This window comes from Poeciliopsis prolifica, unplaced genomic scaffold (assembly GCF_027474105.1).
Source record: "Poeciliopsis prolifica strain line A6 unplaced genomic scaffold, Auburn_PproV2 SCAFFOLD007, whole genome shotgun sequence".
In the NCBI taxonomy this organism is placed as follows: domain Eukaryota; kingdom Metazoa; phylum Chordata; class Actinopteri; order Cyprinodontiformes; family Poeciliidae; genus Poeciliopsis; species Poeciliopsis prolifica.
In genome coordinates this window covers 10,951,627-10,967,000 of record NW_026562382.1, presented here as the reverse complement: position 1 = coordinate 10,967,000, position 15,374 = coordinate 10,951,627, and the positions used below count along the sequence as shown (strand labels likewise).

The following is a 15,374-nucleotide window of genomic DNA, read 5'->3' as shown; positions in this document are numbered from 1 at the left end:
GAGCCTTAAATGATTTATGTGAGCCCTTCTTTTTCACAATGCCCTGATCATACAACATACAACTTGAATATATTTTCTTTAAACATGATTTAGGTGAAAAATGTTTTATTTTTTTTGGATTTTCTTAAATTCACACAACGTCACAGTTATGCTTTTTTATTCCATAAATTAAAAACCACACTGAGTTGAAGCGTCTTCTGCTTCAGCTCTATTTTGTTTGTGAACTTTTGACCAAGACCTAATGTAATAAAGTAAAAAAGTATTTGAATATTCAATGTTCTAAAGTCTGCTACTTTCACTTTAATCTTTAATAGCAGATTTGTTTGATAAGTATGTTTACATGTATTTTATATCATTTTACATTATTATGCATAGTGTAGCTCATTAATTGCTCCAAGACTGACCTGTCCAATGAAAACACAGGACATTTTTCCATTCTAAACTCAGCAGGACAATAAATCTGAAAACTTGCTGGTTTGAAATAACTAAACTTCTTTCCTTTAAGAACAAATTGTTGCTCAGTGATGGGGTGGGAGTTACCTGGGAATTGTGAGATTCACAGAACCGATAGGTAAAATTTCCATTGACTTTCCCCAGAATTTGTTTTTCCATCTCACATCTAAGAAGCAGAAAAGCAGACAAACATTGGGAATCAAGCCAGAAAAAGTTATTTTTAACAAGAGAGTTTACTCCTGATGTTTCCTATCTGCTAAGCCAGACTCTCTCTCACTAATCATCAGCCAGGTGATCTACCTTGCCAGAAGGTGAAGTTCTTGGATTCGCAGTGGCAGGCAGAGACAGGAGGGTGGTGGCTCACCTGAGAGGAAAGATCAAACAAAGAGTCACATTTCTTATGACAGTCACACTGATGTTCATAGATTTATGTTCCACCAAGTTTCTTGTCTTTCTAGCTTGTTTTGTTTTTAAATTAGAGAATAACACAAATATAAAAATACAATAAAGCAGGTTTTTTGGAACAAAGTCACAGATTTTATTACTGTGCTCCATCAAACACACCTAAAAATATTTCTACATCTTTGGCAGATATACCTGCTCAGAGAAAAAGCAGAAGCCCTTGTCTTCCCGGATACATTCATACGTCTCTCCAAGCAAGGGGTTGAATGGCTTACTTCCTGCTCTGTAGTAAGTGGAGGAGTACCCCGACACGGCGAAAGCTGCGACGAGAACCTGTGATGGAGTCAGAGCAACAGGAAGGAGTTGTAACACCAGGGAGTCAAACCCGATCCGAAGGTATGAAGGCAATTAACACCTGAGAGCCATGACTTCCAGTAATAGACGCACTAACTTACTGCAGCAACCATTTGTTTGCTCACTTGATGAGCTGAGTGAGATTTAAACACAACACTTTATTTGCAGAATATTCACAAGTCAGCATTCACATTGTGAACATTGGAAAAAAGTGAACAACAATCCGTCCGTCCGTCCATCCATCCATCCACTTTGAGTTTGAGATCAAATGACCTTTGTTTTTGTTTACCATGCGCTCAAAGGGATCCTCGGTCTCTGCAGCCTTGTCCAGCAGCTCGCTGTACTCCAGCTCCTCACACATGCGCTGCAGCGTGTTGAGCGGCTCGTTGAGCTCCACGGGCATGGACACTTTGGACAGGTCTTTGCCAATGTTGTTCCTCAGGATGTTCCACAGGTTGATGTTGCTGGTGTCCGGGCAGGGAGCCGGCAGGCAGATGCGCCGCCCGTTACGGAAAGCGCTGCCAGCAAAGTCCCCATTGGCCACTGAGCAAAACGAACAACAATGTGACTCTGATGGTCGTTAGAGAATAGTGGCCAACATTTAGCTAAAATATTCCATGTTAAGAAATAGTTTTTTTTTTCTACTATTGTCCACAGGTTTTCTACTGGTTTTAGGTCTGGGGAATGTGATGGTTTTAGTCTCTACTTTGATTTGAGGTTTCATGTTTGAGATTATTAAAATCATACCTATGATTTTACTTTTTTGTAGATTCATTTATTTATGTGCCAGGCTCTGCGGGAGCGTTTGTTTCTGACCAAATATGTGGTTCTCGATAAAGACTTAGAAAAGTTTAACAACACATTTTTATGTTTGTAATGATAAAACAAAGAAGCCTTTTTATGGCATCGCTCCCACGCAACTGCTTGGTATGTAGACGTCATCAGATCGCTGTTAGGGAATTTTTTACATTTTTAAATTGTAGCTTTTACTGCAGACATAAAATGTGCACATATTATGGCTTTACACCTCTCTTTTCATTCTCTTGTCTTTCCTATTTTGAAGAATGGCTAATCTGTGAGCATCTGTTTCACTTCTGACTCCTCAGACATAAATAGACTGCTAATGTGTGATAAATCATAATGATTTAGTGAACCCGGCCAGACTGTATCATGACTGAAAGTTGTTTCCTGAGAGAATAGTGTCCTTTATTCCCCAGACTATAAGATACTAAATGTTGGCAGCTCTAATAATGCATCAAACCATTTGAAATATTATTGCCAATATACAAAACTCATTTTGTAAGAACACAGAGTATTTTCTCTTTTCCTGTGCGCTTTATTGCCTTCTCTCCTCCTCTGTGTGGGATGTGACAGAGATGAAGGAGGGAGATCCCTTCCCGACTGCTTCATAAAGCCCGAGAAAAGCCCTTGGCACAGAGCAGCACTGCAAAGTCAAATGCCTCTGCAACACTGATAAATGGCTTCGCCAGTGAAAGCGTGTGTCTGTCAGTTTGTGCGTGGCATTGTGGGAGCAGCGCAGCTTATGGGACATGCAGGAATTCCCTGCTTGACTCGTTTTCTTTTCTTTTTTCGGTCTCCCTTTCGAGACTGCGGATGCTCGTGGTGGCGCAGAAACCGGACCTACTTTGTCGGGAGACGTTGTCGGTCACGCTGGCGTTATCCTCAGAAATGTTATCGCTGACGTCGCTGACGTATGACTCATCGTCTGAGCCCTGCGAGAGGGACAGGTGGAGAGCGAGGGAAGAGGCGGTGCGTTACTAACTGATCAGAGCATGGTGCAGATTAGCCTTACACACAAAATGTAGTTTGCCTTTGGCTAAAAAACTGCAGCAGCAACTATCTGTGTTACTGCGGTAATAGTAGTAGGAGAGACTGCAGCATTTTCATACTGTATGGGAACACAAGGAGGTCATTGAAGGCATCAGAAAGGAGGACATTGCAGCTACTTCCCCTGCAGAAGAATTTAAACGCCTAATTTCTTTTCATATTTTGTGACCTTGATATAAACTTCAGCATATTTAATTTGAATTATATGTAACAGAGAAAAACAAAGAGTCAAGTGGAAGATAAAAGATAAGTATAGCATGCAGAGGGACTTAAATATGGTGATACCCCTATATTAAATCGTGTCTAACCACTGCCTTAGCCGTGCCTGGATTTCTGCCTATTTACAGATTGGTGTTTGCAGAATTTTCTGTGGAATGCAACTCCAAATTCTTCATGGAAAACTCGGCTACTCGCAGATATTCTTGTATCCTTATTTTTAAAATATGAAAAAATAAGAAAATACAACTTCAGAAGCTGAAATATTAAGGAGCCGTGCAACTTGACATGGTACCGAAAGCAACCAATCCAGGAACACTATTTATTATCCTTGCTGCTGATTGGTTGTACCTCCAAGAGTGGGATGAAAGTAAGACTGAGTCTGCAGATTAAGGTAAATCTGTTGTTTTGAACTCTTAAAATAGGTAGTTATAAACATTTTTAGAGGAGATTTAGAGGAGATCTCAAGTATTAGGAAACGTCGTCCATTCATACTGGGGGTCCACTGTACCTCTGGTTTAGATTGCGGCAAAGAATACGATATGTAAACCTATTTCACTACTTTCACACTGAAGTTGTGACTTTTGCACATCTATTAACATGTCTTCAACAACTAGTAACATCAATGTACACTTAAGGGTAAATGAAAGAAAATGGTTAGATCCACTAAAAACGTCCCAACTGAGCGACACTCCAAAAGAAAAAAAAATAACAGCATTTTGGTTTTTTAAGAAAGGTGTCGAAAACGGAAACATTGTTTTAAAACTTTTTCCCTGTTTGCAGATTTTCTTACAGCTAATGGTGGTTCTACAAAGACTCAAAGCCAAATTTTATTTCCACTCCACAAATAAGCATTATCATTGCTATTGTGTTGGCATTTTACATAAAATTCCAATAAAATACATAGGAGTTAGTGGATATAATGCAACACTCTGCTTTTAAAAAGGAGACAGAGCAGAAAAAGTTGTTTTAAAGTGACTGAGCTTAAAACCTTCTGCTCTTCCTCTAATTTTCAGGCTGCTCCCGTTAACTACGTCTGATTACAGCTCTGTGGTTTTCCAGCACAAGAGCCAATTTAATCCAGCTCTTAATTTACCCCAATCACAACACACACCTGCCAGCCTTTAAACGTCTTCACTGTCTGTTCGTACCTCGTTCTCCGACGAGCTGGCTGACAGAAGCACTTCCTGCGCATCAAAGAACTCAGAGACAGACTCCGACATGGAGAGTCGGCTTTCATTAGAGGCCTGCTGAGTCAGAGGGATCCCCATCTGCTCCACGGCCTGCAGGCAAACACAAGCAAAAGCAGCGTTTGTTCACCCTTGCTCAACGTGATGACAGCATTCGGAGCCGAGCGGACCTGAGCAAACAGAAACAGAAACGGCACCGGAGGGAGCAACGGCAAGTTCATATTACAACATGTGTTTCGTCGCCACAGGGCGCACTCCCATCCTTTTTGAATTAGTCATCTTTTCTATTAACGTTGATGTCAAGTTCTGCATCAAATAGTGTTCATTTGAGCTTACTCGCCAGGGTGTATTGAAAAAAGCATAAATCTTTGGGACAGGAATCAATAACACCACAGACAAACGCAATAAGCAAGCACTGCGAGAACCTGGACGTCCCCTGGTAGATGTGATCTTATTGATATCGACATGGGAAATTGGCTCCGTCAGAGAGAGACCGGCAGCAGTGACCTACCTCATCAGGCGTGGCGATGATGTTCACGCTGACAACTTGTTCCGTCAGGATAGATTCAGAGTGAATGCGGTTGAGGCGGCTTCGAAGCTCCGCGTTTTGGGCCAGAGCCTGAAAGATAAGAAGCGTGATGCAAATGTTTTAAGTAAAGACGCACTAATCAATCAGCCAGTTATCCAAATCAGACAAAGAGTCCAGAGCAGAGATGCCGAACTATAATCCTCGAGGGTCAGTGTCCTGCAGCTTTTGGGTTTGTCCTTGTGTAAGCAAGACTAAATGAATAACTAAACTATGGAGCTTTGTTAATTTAGGTTTGAGACCTCTGATGTCGAGGCAACAAAAGCACTAAAATAATAATTTAGAGATTTATCTGTTTATCTGAGAAAAATGAACATTGGATTTTTAAAACTAAAAGACATCATTTATGTAGAAATCAATATAAAAAGATCTTAGTTTCTAAAATGTAGAATTCTATCTTTTAGATGATGAAATAAGGAAAAGAATCTGGAAATATTGACATTTTTTATGCTCAGTTTTCGTTTTTCCATACTTATCCAGACTTGGAAACGACAACATCAAAGTCTGTCAGAATCCACAAAGACAAGAGTTGTCTTTTAGGTTTTTTATTTTATTTAGCATTAGTGCTTTGTGAAAAATGGATTAGGTCTCTTCACTGGTTAGAGACAAGCCATCAAGGCGCAAACTACTGTGAGATGTAGCAAACAAGCCAAATGTGTTAAGTGTTTATTAAAATAAGTAAAAGAAGAAATGTGTGGTGAACTAAATATAGATCTTCCCATTGAACAGCTGTATCTATAGCAACTACTAACCACAGATTATCAACCTCCCACAGAGCTTCGCTGGGAAATCCGACCTGCAGCATGAGAGCCATGTCACACTACCATCCAATTAAGGAAATAACAGAGATAAAGCAGCAAGTGGAACATTTCACTAAAATTATGCCAACGGTTAGAAGGAGGAACAGTCCAATTACATCGCTGGTGTAAAGAGACAGCCCTCAGGAGTTTGGTTAATGAACTGCGCTGCACATCTCCCTCCATCACCAATTACACTGGGAAAAGATGATTGGGCTTTCATGACTGGCTTGACTCTGCTTTCATTTGCACAAGTCATCTCTTCCTAATTGTGCTATGTGAGACTCTCAAGATATACTCAGTTATGTTATGTGATTTCTTTCAAAATAAATTGAGGTAACAAGAAAACAAAATATTTTTGTAATTTTCCATTTGTCCCCCCCAAATTATGATCGCACAAAAGAAGCCACATTTGCTTGTAAACAGTTCAGGTGAGGAGGAGAAAAAAAATAAAAATGAAAAATACCAGCGACAGAGACTTTCTTATAGAGATGATCTGGGATGACTGGTCGGATTGCTCCTGCTCAGAGAGAACCTGCTTGATCTTCTCTTTCTCTATGGCCACGGTGTTGAAGGCCGACTTCAGGAGAGAATGGACTGTGGGGAAGCAAGAAAGAAGCAGAAAACTGTTGCTTTACACAATCGGAAAGAGAAAGCACATCCTTCATTGAGTTATTTGACATATTAAAAGATGGAAGAATTTCACAAAGGTTAAAACTCAATGTGTGCAAATCTGTGGGCAAAAAAAAGGCCCAAAAGCATATCTGAAACAGCAAATGTACAGATTCACATCATTTATTTCGCCGTTTTATTTCATCTTGCAGTAATAAAACTCATAGACAGTAACATTGTCTGCAGTAAAACAGGATCAATATGCACACCGGGACAAAGACCTTCATTCTAGAGACAAGATACAATCATGCAGATCTAAATGGTGAAGTTATAATGGCGGTTTTGCAAAAAACTAATTTAGTTGCCACATTAGGCAGGACTGGTTCTTCTCCTGAGGTCTGCCTTTCTGCTTGTAGATTTTCTATTCAATTAAGAATTCAAGGATTCAAGGACTTTTGATTGTCATACCACCTTGCTTGTTTGTGGTCTGAAATTCGAACTCAGGTCAACTAATCAACTAATTTACTACACAGAAAACAAATAATAAATAATTAATAAAAGTAATTATGTGACACACACAAATATATATGTGTGTAAATAATTTGTAAGATGAAGCTGTATTAGACGCAGTTTGAGTTCAGGAGTTTGATGACTGAAGGGAGGAGACTGGTTCCCAGCCTGGTGAGAAACAGTTTAAATTGCATAAATTGAATATAGTTGTTTTGAAGAGAAAAAAAAACATGATTATGGAAATGTTCAACAGATTTAACTATGACAATTTTTTTTGCCTGTTTCTGAAACTGAAAAGACTAAAAAAAAATTGATATTTTTCCAACTTAGATATTAAAAAGTAAGACTGATGTTATAAATGTATCTTCATTTCTTTATTTTTATTTATTTATTTTTTTAAATTAAACACAGGAACCCAACTTTGCGGTTCAAAATTAAAACAAAGTACTCAGAGTTCTGCACTTTTCTAACCTTCAGAGATCTTTTTAAATTTCCACCTGAGAGGAAAATTTCTAAATTTTTGTTCCCTCAACAAACTACAACACCAACATCATTGCTGCTTTTATTCAATTTCATCAATATTTAATGTGGAACGATCCCAATTTGTGCTGTGCTGCATCTGTGCTTTGACCTTTATTAAGTCATTTGTCATTTGAAGTGCTTTCCAGACTCTTGAAACAGAACAAAATGTTTTATTATAACAGGTACAGTTGTATTCAGTTATGCACTTGATCAGCTGGAATGACAATAATTCATCAAAAAGCAAAGGAAATGAGCAAGCGCTCAGGTGATTCGTATCACTTTCAGGTGCATTAGTCAACATGTTCACTGCTTCAAGAACACATTAACATGATAAATATTTAAGTAGTAGGTTGCTGCCATGCAATTACAGCAAGATATCCTGAGATTGAAGAGAGAACAAAATGAGTCATTGCTTTGATGTATCACATCAAATCGCTACAAAATAAATGGAAGTTTGTGGTTTTATTGTGATAAAAAGTGTGAAAAAGTCCAAGAGATTTAAATGTTTCTTTCCAATAAAACAAATGAACTGCTTAGCAGTCGCTTGCTTGCCTTTCTGGGCAATAGTGCAGAATTCCTCCTGAAGTTTAATGTAGTCGCTGGCATACTCCACACTGTCCGACAGGCGAGAAACTGGAGGCTGGTAGTCCCCAAGTTCAGCACACAGGTTTGGGTTGGAAGAGTGGAGGCGGACAGGCGACATGCTGGCAGACAGAGGAACCTGGAGAGATCACAGCCGCAGAGAACTACTGTCAGAAACTCTACAGTCCTGCACTTTTCTGTGTCTTATGATGAGAACCAGCTGCCAAGCCAGAAACCAAATGTATCTATTAAACTCAGTGAATCTGTTGAATTAATCTGACAAAAAATGTTCTGTTAATGTTATTTCAGTGGAAGTTAAATCAGTTATGGTGAGGTAATTATTTCCTGATTAAAAGGAGAAAAATAAAAGAACAATATTTAGGTATCAACTGGATTAAAGTCTCACATTGAATCAGATGCTGCAACTTCATGAGACATGACTGTTGTAGCATTTTGAAGCATGTGCTGCTCCTTTTTTAGAAAATGCCTTACATGATAAATATTTAAGTAGTATAGTTTTGGGCACCCCAGACAAAGATGTGCAAAAAGTATTAAGCCTAACCCACTTATTTTGTTAGAGCAGTATAATCTCACCATGAGTAAAAAAGAAAAATCTCCTGATGTCATCAAATAACATGACTACATTTTGTTCTGAACTAACAAAACAATGTCCTATTAGTGAACATACAAATATTGCTTATAATTAAGTCAATTATTAGCTGCAGCTTCATTATTTCCCCTCGCCGTTTACATCTAGTGAGAGTTTAACCCAACCCTGCTAGTGTGCATGTGTGTTACCTGCAGTTGGAATTTCGCGTCTTTGCCGACACTTTTTGTTCTCCATCTTCTGTTCAAGCGCTTTTCTTTCTTTGACAGTTCTACACAATTGGCCTTTGAGGCACATGTGGATCGAGCAGTGCAAAGGGAGGTTAACAGGACAAACACGTCACACAAAAGAAGCAAGAGTTAGCCGCACATAGACTGCAGTGAAATGGCATAAAAGAACAGCTTTATAAAAAAGAAAATTAGGCTGCAAACATAACAATGGTGAGTTGTTTTATTTGTGAGTTCGAGACAAACACTATAATACACAACAAATCAATAGATAACAATAGGTCATAGGTGATGGATGGGTCAGGTGACAGTGTAGCATGTGTATTGCAAAATCTTATACACATTTTAGTTTGGTTCACAAACGAAACAGATTAAAGCATACACACGTTTTAAATCTCAGTGAGACTCTTTTCAGCAACAATCATGTATAGCAATGAATGCGATTCAATTGTTATAATCCTTCACTTTTGCTAGTTTAATTTACTTAATGAAATAATTCAGTTCAACCAGTCAAGCTTGAGAAGTTAATTTCTTAAACAGTTAACCGCCTCCTGATGGTCATTGCCACAGTCATTGTTATTCTGTGTATGCAGTGCTGCAGCGTAAAGGTCAGGGTCCACAACGCAGCTGTGGAGCAACACACATGCCATGCAAATGGTGAGAGATGAATAAAATGTCAGCAACTAATGGGACACATTTCTCACTCCAACTAACAAAAGACCTAATCACCTCCATCTTTATCTGAAGATTCCTTTCTGTCTGCATCTCATATATACACACATACACTGCTGGTGAGACATACACTCATCAAGGGCATGGATATATGTTTTTTTCAACTTAGAGATTTTAAAGGTACAAATATTATTCAAGAGGGAAATGATTAAAAAAAAAGAACTGTAAATAAGTTCCAGTCAATTTACACATAAAAGACCAAATATCCTGCTCAGTGTTATCTCAGTCTATGTTGGTGCTCAACTTGTTACAGTCACGCAGCAGTGACTTCCTGTTTTATTACATTCCTGGTTTTTGTGTTTTCTGGGTTAATTAGTATATATTTTTTTCTCCATCTGCAGATGAAAGTTTGAGTCAGAGAGCTGAAACTGGGTCACAATTGAGAGTTCCAACAGGACAATGATCATCAGCAGCCGTCAAAACTGGTTTTACAATTGATAAAGCAGGCTTATCGTAATCTCTCCTGGTACAAATACTTACTTTCAGGAAAAAAAGAGCAAAAATACATAAATTAATGAAAATCAAAATCAGCATGTATGACTTTTACTCTGCTGTTAAGCTTGTCCACCTAATTCTATTTTTAAAATAGCCGACACTATCTCCTGTACAGCTGTTGCATCTTCACAGATAAACAGATTAAGTCTTTAAAAGCTCAAAATGAATATGATCTTCATGCCAATGAATAATGGATGTGAGCTTCTCACCAGCAGCAAACCTTCCAGTTGAAAAAAAAAATGTTTTAATGAAGTACTGACTACAAGTTCATCCTCGACACCGCTGTAAGTGTGTTTCAGTATGTTGCTCTCAGGTGTGTGTTTTACCTGCATATCTGTGAAGTTGGGCGCTGACTGGGTCCTCTGCAGGATCTCCAGGCTCTGCAACAACCGGCTTAACTCGGTCAGGTTAGACTGGCAGCGTGCGAGCTCTGGAAATGAAATGCACACCCACCAGCTCTCAAACTCATTACGTGTCATGGCGCAATCACATCCACCGTTGAGGGATTTATGGAAAGACGGCAGGCTCGATTTAATCTACTCTTTTGTAAAATCCCAAATGTCGCCTTTCGTCTCGCTCACCCTCTGCACACTTGTCCATCTCCTCCGACTCTTGAAGCCAAGCGACCACCCTGCTCTGACCGTTGCTGTAGGACGCCTGAAGGCTGCTGTTGCTGCTGCTGCTGGGAGCCGCCGGCTGCCACGGCAAGATGGTGGACTTGGCCTGCTGAGGTGAGGTGATAACAGACAGGGTCAGAAGGGCTGATGTGTCCAAGGAATCGCGTCAGATTCTATTGCACACAAGTTAAGAGAGGATCACGAACTAGTTATGGTACCTAAGAAATATGCTGGATTAAAGCAGAAGGGATTAATTTATAGATTATTTTATAAGAAATAAGTTTTCTATTAGATAAACTAAAGCAGTCTTATAAAAACAATGCAGGAAGATGGGAATTAAAGTGATATGTTTTCTTCTTTTTTTGGACTAAGAAGAAAAACTCCTTTTCTGTTTAATTGTTGACCTTTTCATTTATGTGGCCTAGTAATGAAGCATGTAAAAAAATTTTTTTTATTGGAAACTAGGAACTGAATGTACAAATTAAAATCTATTTTAGTCTTTCAATTCGCTACTGAGTTAAAATGACATAAATCAAATTCAAAAATAAATACTACGAATCACCCCACTATTAATCTGTTGTAGGAAATACTCTGCACTTTATCATCTGCCTCTGGCTTTGCCTGCACTTGTGTCCCAACTTAAATGCTAACACGACAAAAAGTAGGGCGAAAAAAGAGAAAAACTTTTGCAGAAGGAAAAAGGAAGGAAACTAGAGAGTAACCGGAAATTTTAACACGATGTGCCACAATGATGCACTACACACAGGAAAGTACACTGGATTTGGAGTTTGGTCCTCAAAAAAAAAAAAAAGATAGATATGAATTACAAAACGAACACCGATACTTCACTAAAAGGAGAACAGAAAATGATATGTTGGAGGGCAAACGCTGGATCGACATGTTGAGGTTATGCAACAGCATTCTGATATAGTTTGGAGGCGACGGTGGATGTAGTGTAGCTGTAAGCCTTAAAAAATAGGAAACAATATTGAAATAATTGTTTCCTAAGAAACAATATTGAAATAATGGAAAATTAAATGCAATTTGTTTTTCTTTTTTTTCTCTCTTTTTTTGTATTTCTACTACAGACCAAGTGCAATATAAACTAGAAGATGAGCTAAATGCTTTCAGTAGAGAGTTTCTTATGGTCAGACAAAATCAAGTTTGAGCTATTTGGCATCAGTGATGAGAGGTATGATTAGAAGAGCTCAGGAGAGACTCTTAAACTTATAACTGCAGTTCCAAATGTAATACACAGCGGTGAGAGCATCATGCTGAGGGCCTGTTTGGCTGCTCGTTGAAACTTGAGACATAAAATGATGCCACATTCATCGAAACAGGTTTCGGAAAGCACAAACCGGGTTAACACTGCGCTTCTGTAGTGGTTTTCCCACAGCTCTGAACTGAGTCTTGTTTAAAATGCAGAGTCAACAGGCAGAAGACCACCCTCCACTAACTTTGGTATGAAGCGTAATCAAATATCTGGGAAAAAAAAAAATCACACAAAAGATTGTTGATGGCATGAAAGAATGTGATCTGGATGTAACTTGCAAAGAAGCATTTACCTACATATTACTGCAGGTGTATGTAAATATCTGAGTCTGTATGTAAAAAGAATGGTTCGGAATTACTCCTTAAGTTTCCTGCAGAGCACTTAAAACAAAGCAAACAAAACAATGACAACTTTGTGGAAAACAGACACAGCTGAAAGAAATTTTGAAGGATTTAGCAGCAGATTATGTTGGATTGTGGACGCAAGACTTGTTGTGAACTAGCTATTTTTATTGAAGTACATTAATCTCACTATTCCGGATGTGAAAGGTCTGTTTTTGTTCAAAAAGGCTCTTCTGTCAATTATGTGAGACTTTAAACAGTGAACTGGATAATATTTTGAATTTCAGAGTGGTTTGACAAAAGCATTTACTGCCGCTACAGTTACAGTTATGATAATCTCAAGAATCCCAAACTTTCCAATGATGTATAATATGTATAATATATAATATGTGCCAGAAAAGCTGGCACAAAAAAAAACCATATGTCCTACTAATGATTATGAAAACCCCACGATGGAACATTGATGCTGATGACGAGAACATAAAAACGTATGACAGCATATCAAAGTTGGATCAGTTTTACACAGAACCCATCAGGGAACTGAAACACCGACCCTACACTTTGTTATCCTCAACCAGCACTTATATAAAAGCTGCTGTGGAAATGAGCTATTATACACAGCTTGAATAAATGCTGCCACTCTGAACCCTTTTTGTTCCAGGCTTCCAGCATCTTCTAAGTGTTTGATGCAGTAGATAATTCTGACTCCAGGACTGGAGCCTTCCATTTGAGCCAATCTTCAGGGAGAGCTCATCGTGCTGCAGCCAGCTGCTCGGGATCCAAATCCTACTGATCACCTCTAATGGCCTCCTTGTGACTCAGCAGCACTCCCAGGAGGAGCTTCTCTGGCCCTATGCTCACATTTACTCACACTTCAAGCGCTCTTACAGAGAATGGACAATCCTTTTTGTTATCTTAATGGTTTGGATACAGTTTCACGTCTTGCTTTATTATGTTAGGCAGATATATGTCTATAATCCACATGGTTTCTATTCATTTCCATGTTGAAATTCTGATAATAATAATAATTATTATTATTATCATAATAATTATTATTATTATAAACTTTGCAGTGAATTTATGGCAGAATTTTAAATATGAAACCAGCAAAAAAAAAAACACCTTTGAGAAGAGATGGATACAACTTATAGGCACTTTAGATGAACATAATCTGGAAATTAAAAATACTTTCCAGTGTTTATCCAGAACTGGAATGACTTCTACAAATGATGTTAGTAATTATCTTGTCAGTGAAGAAAATACCAGAAAAATGGCAGTAATTACACCAAGGAGCGTGTTTCCATGTAAACTCTGGTTTACATGGAAATTTTGCCCCTGAACAGAACTTCCTCTTTTCAGATTCATTACATGTTTACATATGTAAAAAGTTTACATACAAAAAGAAATAGATAAATGCTAACATGTAAATGTTTTTTCCCCCAGAAGCTCACCTTTGTTTCATTTACTACAATTGGTGAGGGTTGTGGTGTCTCCATGGCAGCTGGAGGAGGAAACGTCCGCATCGTGGGCTCCCGGGGAGAGCGCACTATCTCATTCTGTCGATAGAGTCGGTGGTGGCGCAGCTTCGACACCCAGGCGTCAAAGATGTCTTGAGACTTGACCTGGACAGGAAGCAGACAGCGAACTTTGACCTCTGCCACTTACCAAGCTGCTGTTTTTCACTTTGATATAGTGAGTCATCGAAAGTGTTACCTTCAGATGATAAATGTGCTCCTCGGTGTCCAGGTCGATGCGACGCGCCCTCTTTTTGATGGACATGACAGAAAGGCCAACATCAATGCTGCCATGAAGTTTTCCCCTTTGAATCTGTAGACATTTGGCAAAAACATCCAGACAAAAACATCCAGACCTCTTCATAATTTACACACATTATCTGTATTTCTGATAAAGATTTGGGACTCAAAAATGTATCTGAACAGTTCTTTTTGTTTAAATGATATGAGTGACGACTTCGAAAACAAGAATTTGATGCATAGATTTGACTTAAATCAAAAGCCTTGAGTCAATATGAGATTCATATTCAAGATTAGTGTTGTGCCTAAATGAATTCAAACCATGAAAAGCATCTTTCGTATTTAGTAGACCATCCTTTTGCTGTTATGACCTGTGGACAACTTGATTAACTGCAAAACATCAGCTGGATTCATGAGGAATCTTAACCCATCATGGGCAAAGGACTCCAGTTCATTAACCCTCTTTTGTCTTAAATTATATAAAGGCCACAAGGATTTATTTTTGATTTAAGGGCAACAGAATTGTTCAATAAGGAGAAAAGCAAAAGTCTTTCTGCACCAATAAAACTTGAACTCTGAGTACCTGTCTGTTATTCAGTGTCACACGTTTTTTACTGTGCAATAACTGTTTAAAGGGAAAAACAAAACGCCTGTGCCACATCTTGCCTACAATGTTTAGATGGTGACAAAATATTGATGCTCTTAGATTTCTATGGTACAAGCGCCTTTTTCAAATGCCACAATTTTAAAGATTTCAAGTCAGGGTAAAACTCACTCCACTTTATTTCCTATTAGTACATCTTCTGAAACCAAACCCTTGTGGACTTTGAGATATCCTTTGGATTATTGTTGACTGAAGGCCTGAACACCCAAGCTTCGGCTCGACATTGGTTTACGGTAATATATTTCTCCCAAGATGTTCTGATGCTCAATTTCAATTCGTCTCACCCGCCACACATTGCAGGCACAGACATCTTCATCATTTAGAATGGGGTTTACTGTGGAAACTGAACTGCCATTCGGTCTCGCTCCAAGCCTTTATAACCATTTGAGGGTTTTTGACCACTTGAATCACCAGTAATCCAGTGGGAGGTATTGACAACTTCCTCCTTCTGCCATGTTCAGGTGGCTAAGCTACTGCTTTCTTTAGTCGTGTTCGAGAATCCTTCACATGCATCTCAAGTTACATTCAGGGTCTCTGCCATGTTTTTGTGCAGGCTTTGTTGTTTGTGCCAGGCAGTGTTCTCTAAACGTTT

The 15,374-nt window shown here is 38.7% G+C and overlaps 1 protein-coding gene across 2 annotated transcripts in view; it reads right to left on the bottom strand.

Annotated features, from left to right (window-relative positions):
• Positions 1 to 15,374, bottom strand: part of osbpl6 (oxysterol binding protein-like 6) — a 38,775-nt gene that overhangs the window by 5,888 nt on the left and 17,513 nt on the right. Inside the window, exons 5-18 of one of the 2 annotated variants that reach the window (XM_055031655.1) lie at positions 14,078 to 14,191; positions 13,816 to 13,986; positions 10,715 to 10,859; positions 10,460 to 10,563; positions 8,871 to 8,963; positions 8,043 to 8,211; positions 6,313 to 6,443; positions 4,975 to 5,082; positions 4,425 to 4,556; positions 2,855 to 2,942; positions 1,499 to 1,752; positions 1,051 to 1,188; positions 754 to 817; positions 541 to 619 (exon numbers count right to left, since the gene is read on the bottom strand). In XM_055031655.1, coding sequence (XP_054887630.1) covers positions 541 to 619; positions 754 to 817; positions 1,051 to 1,188; positions 1,499 to 1,752; positions 2,855 to 2,942; positions 4,425 to 4,556; positions 4,975 to 5,082; positions 6,313 to 6,443; positions 8,043 to 8,211; positions 8,871 to 8,963; positions 10,460 to 10,563; positions 10,715 to 10,859; positions 13,816 to 13,986; positions 14,078 to 14,191 — 1,790 coding nt within the window. The remainder of the gene's footprint in view (positions 1 to 540; positions 620 to 753; positions 818 to 1,050; positions 1,189 to 1,498; positions 1,753 to 2,854; positions 2,943 to 4,424; positions 4,557 to 4,974; positions 5,083 to 6,312; positions 6,444 to 8,042; positions 8,212 to 8,870; positions 8,964 to 10,459; positions 10,564 to 10,714; positions 10,860 to 13,815; positions 13,987 to 14,077; positions 14,192 to 15,374) is intronic. The other variant, XM_055031656.1, reaches the window with a different exon arrangement.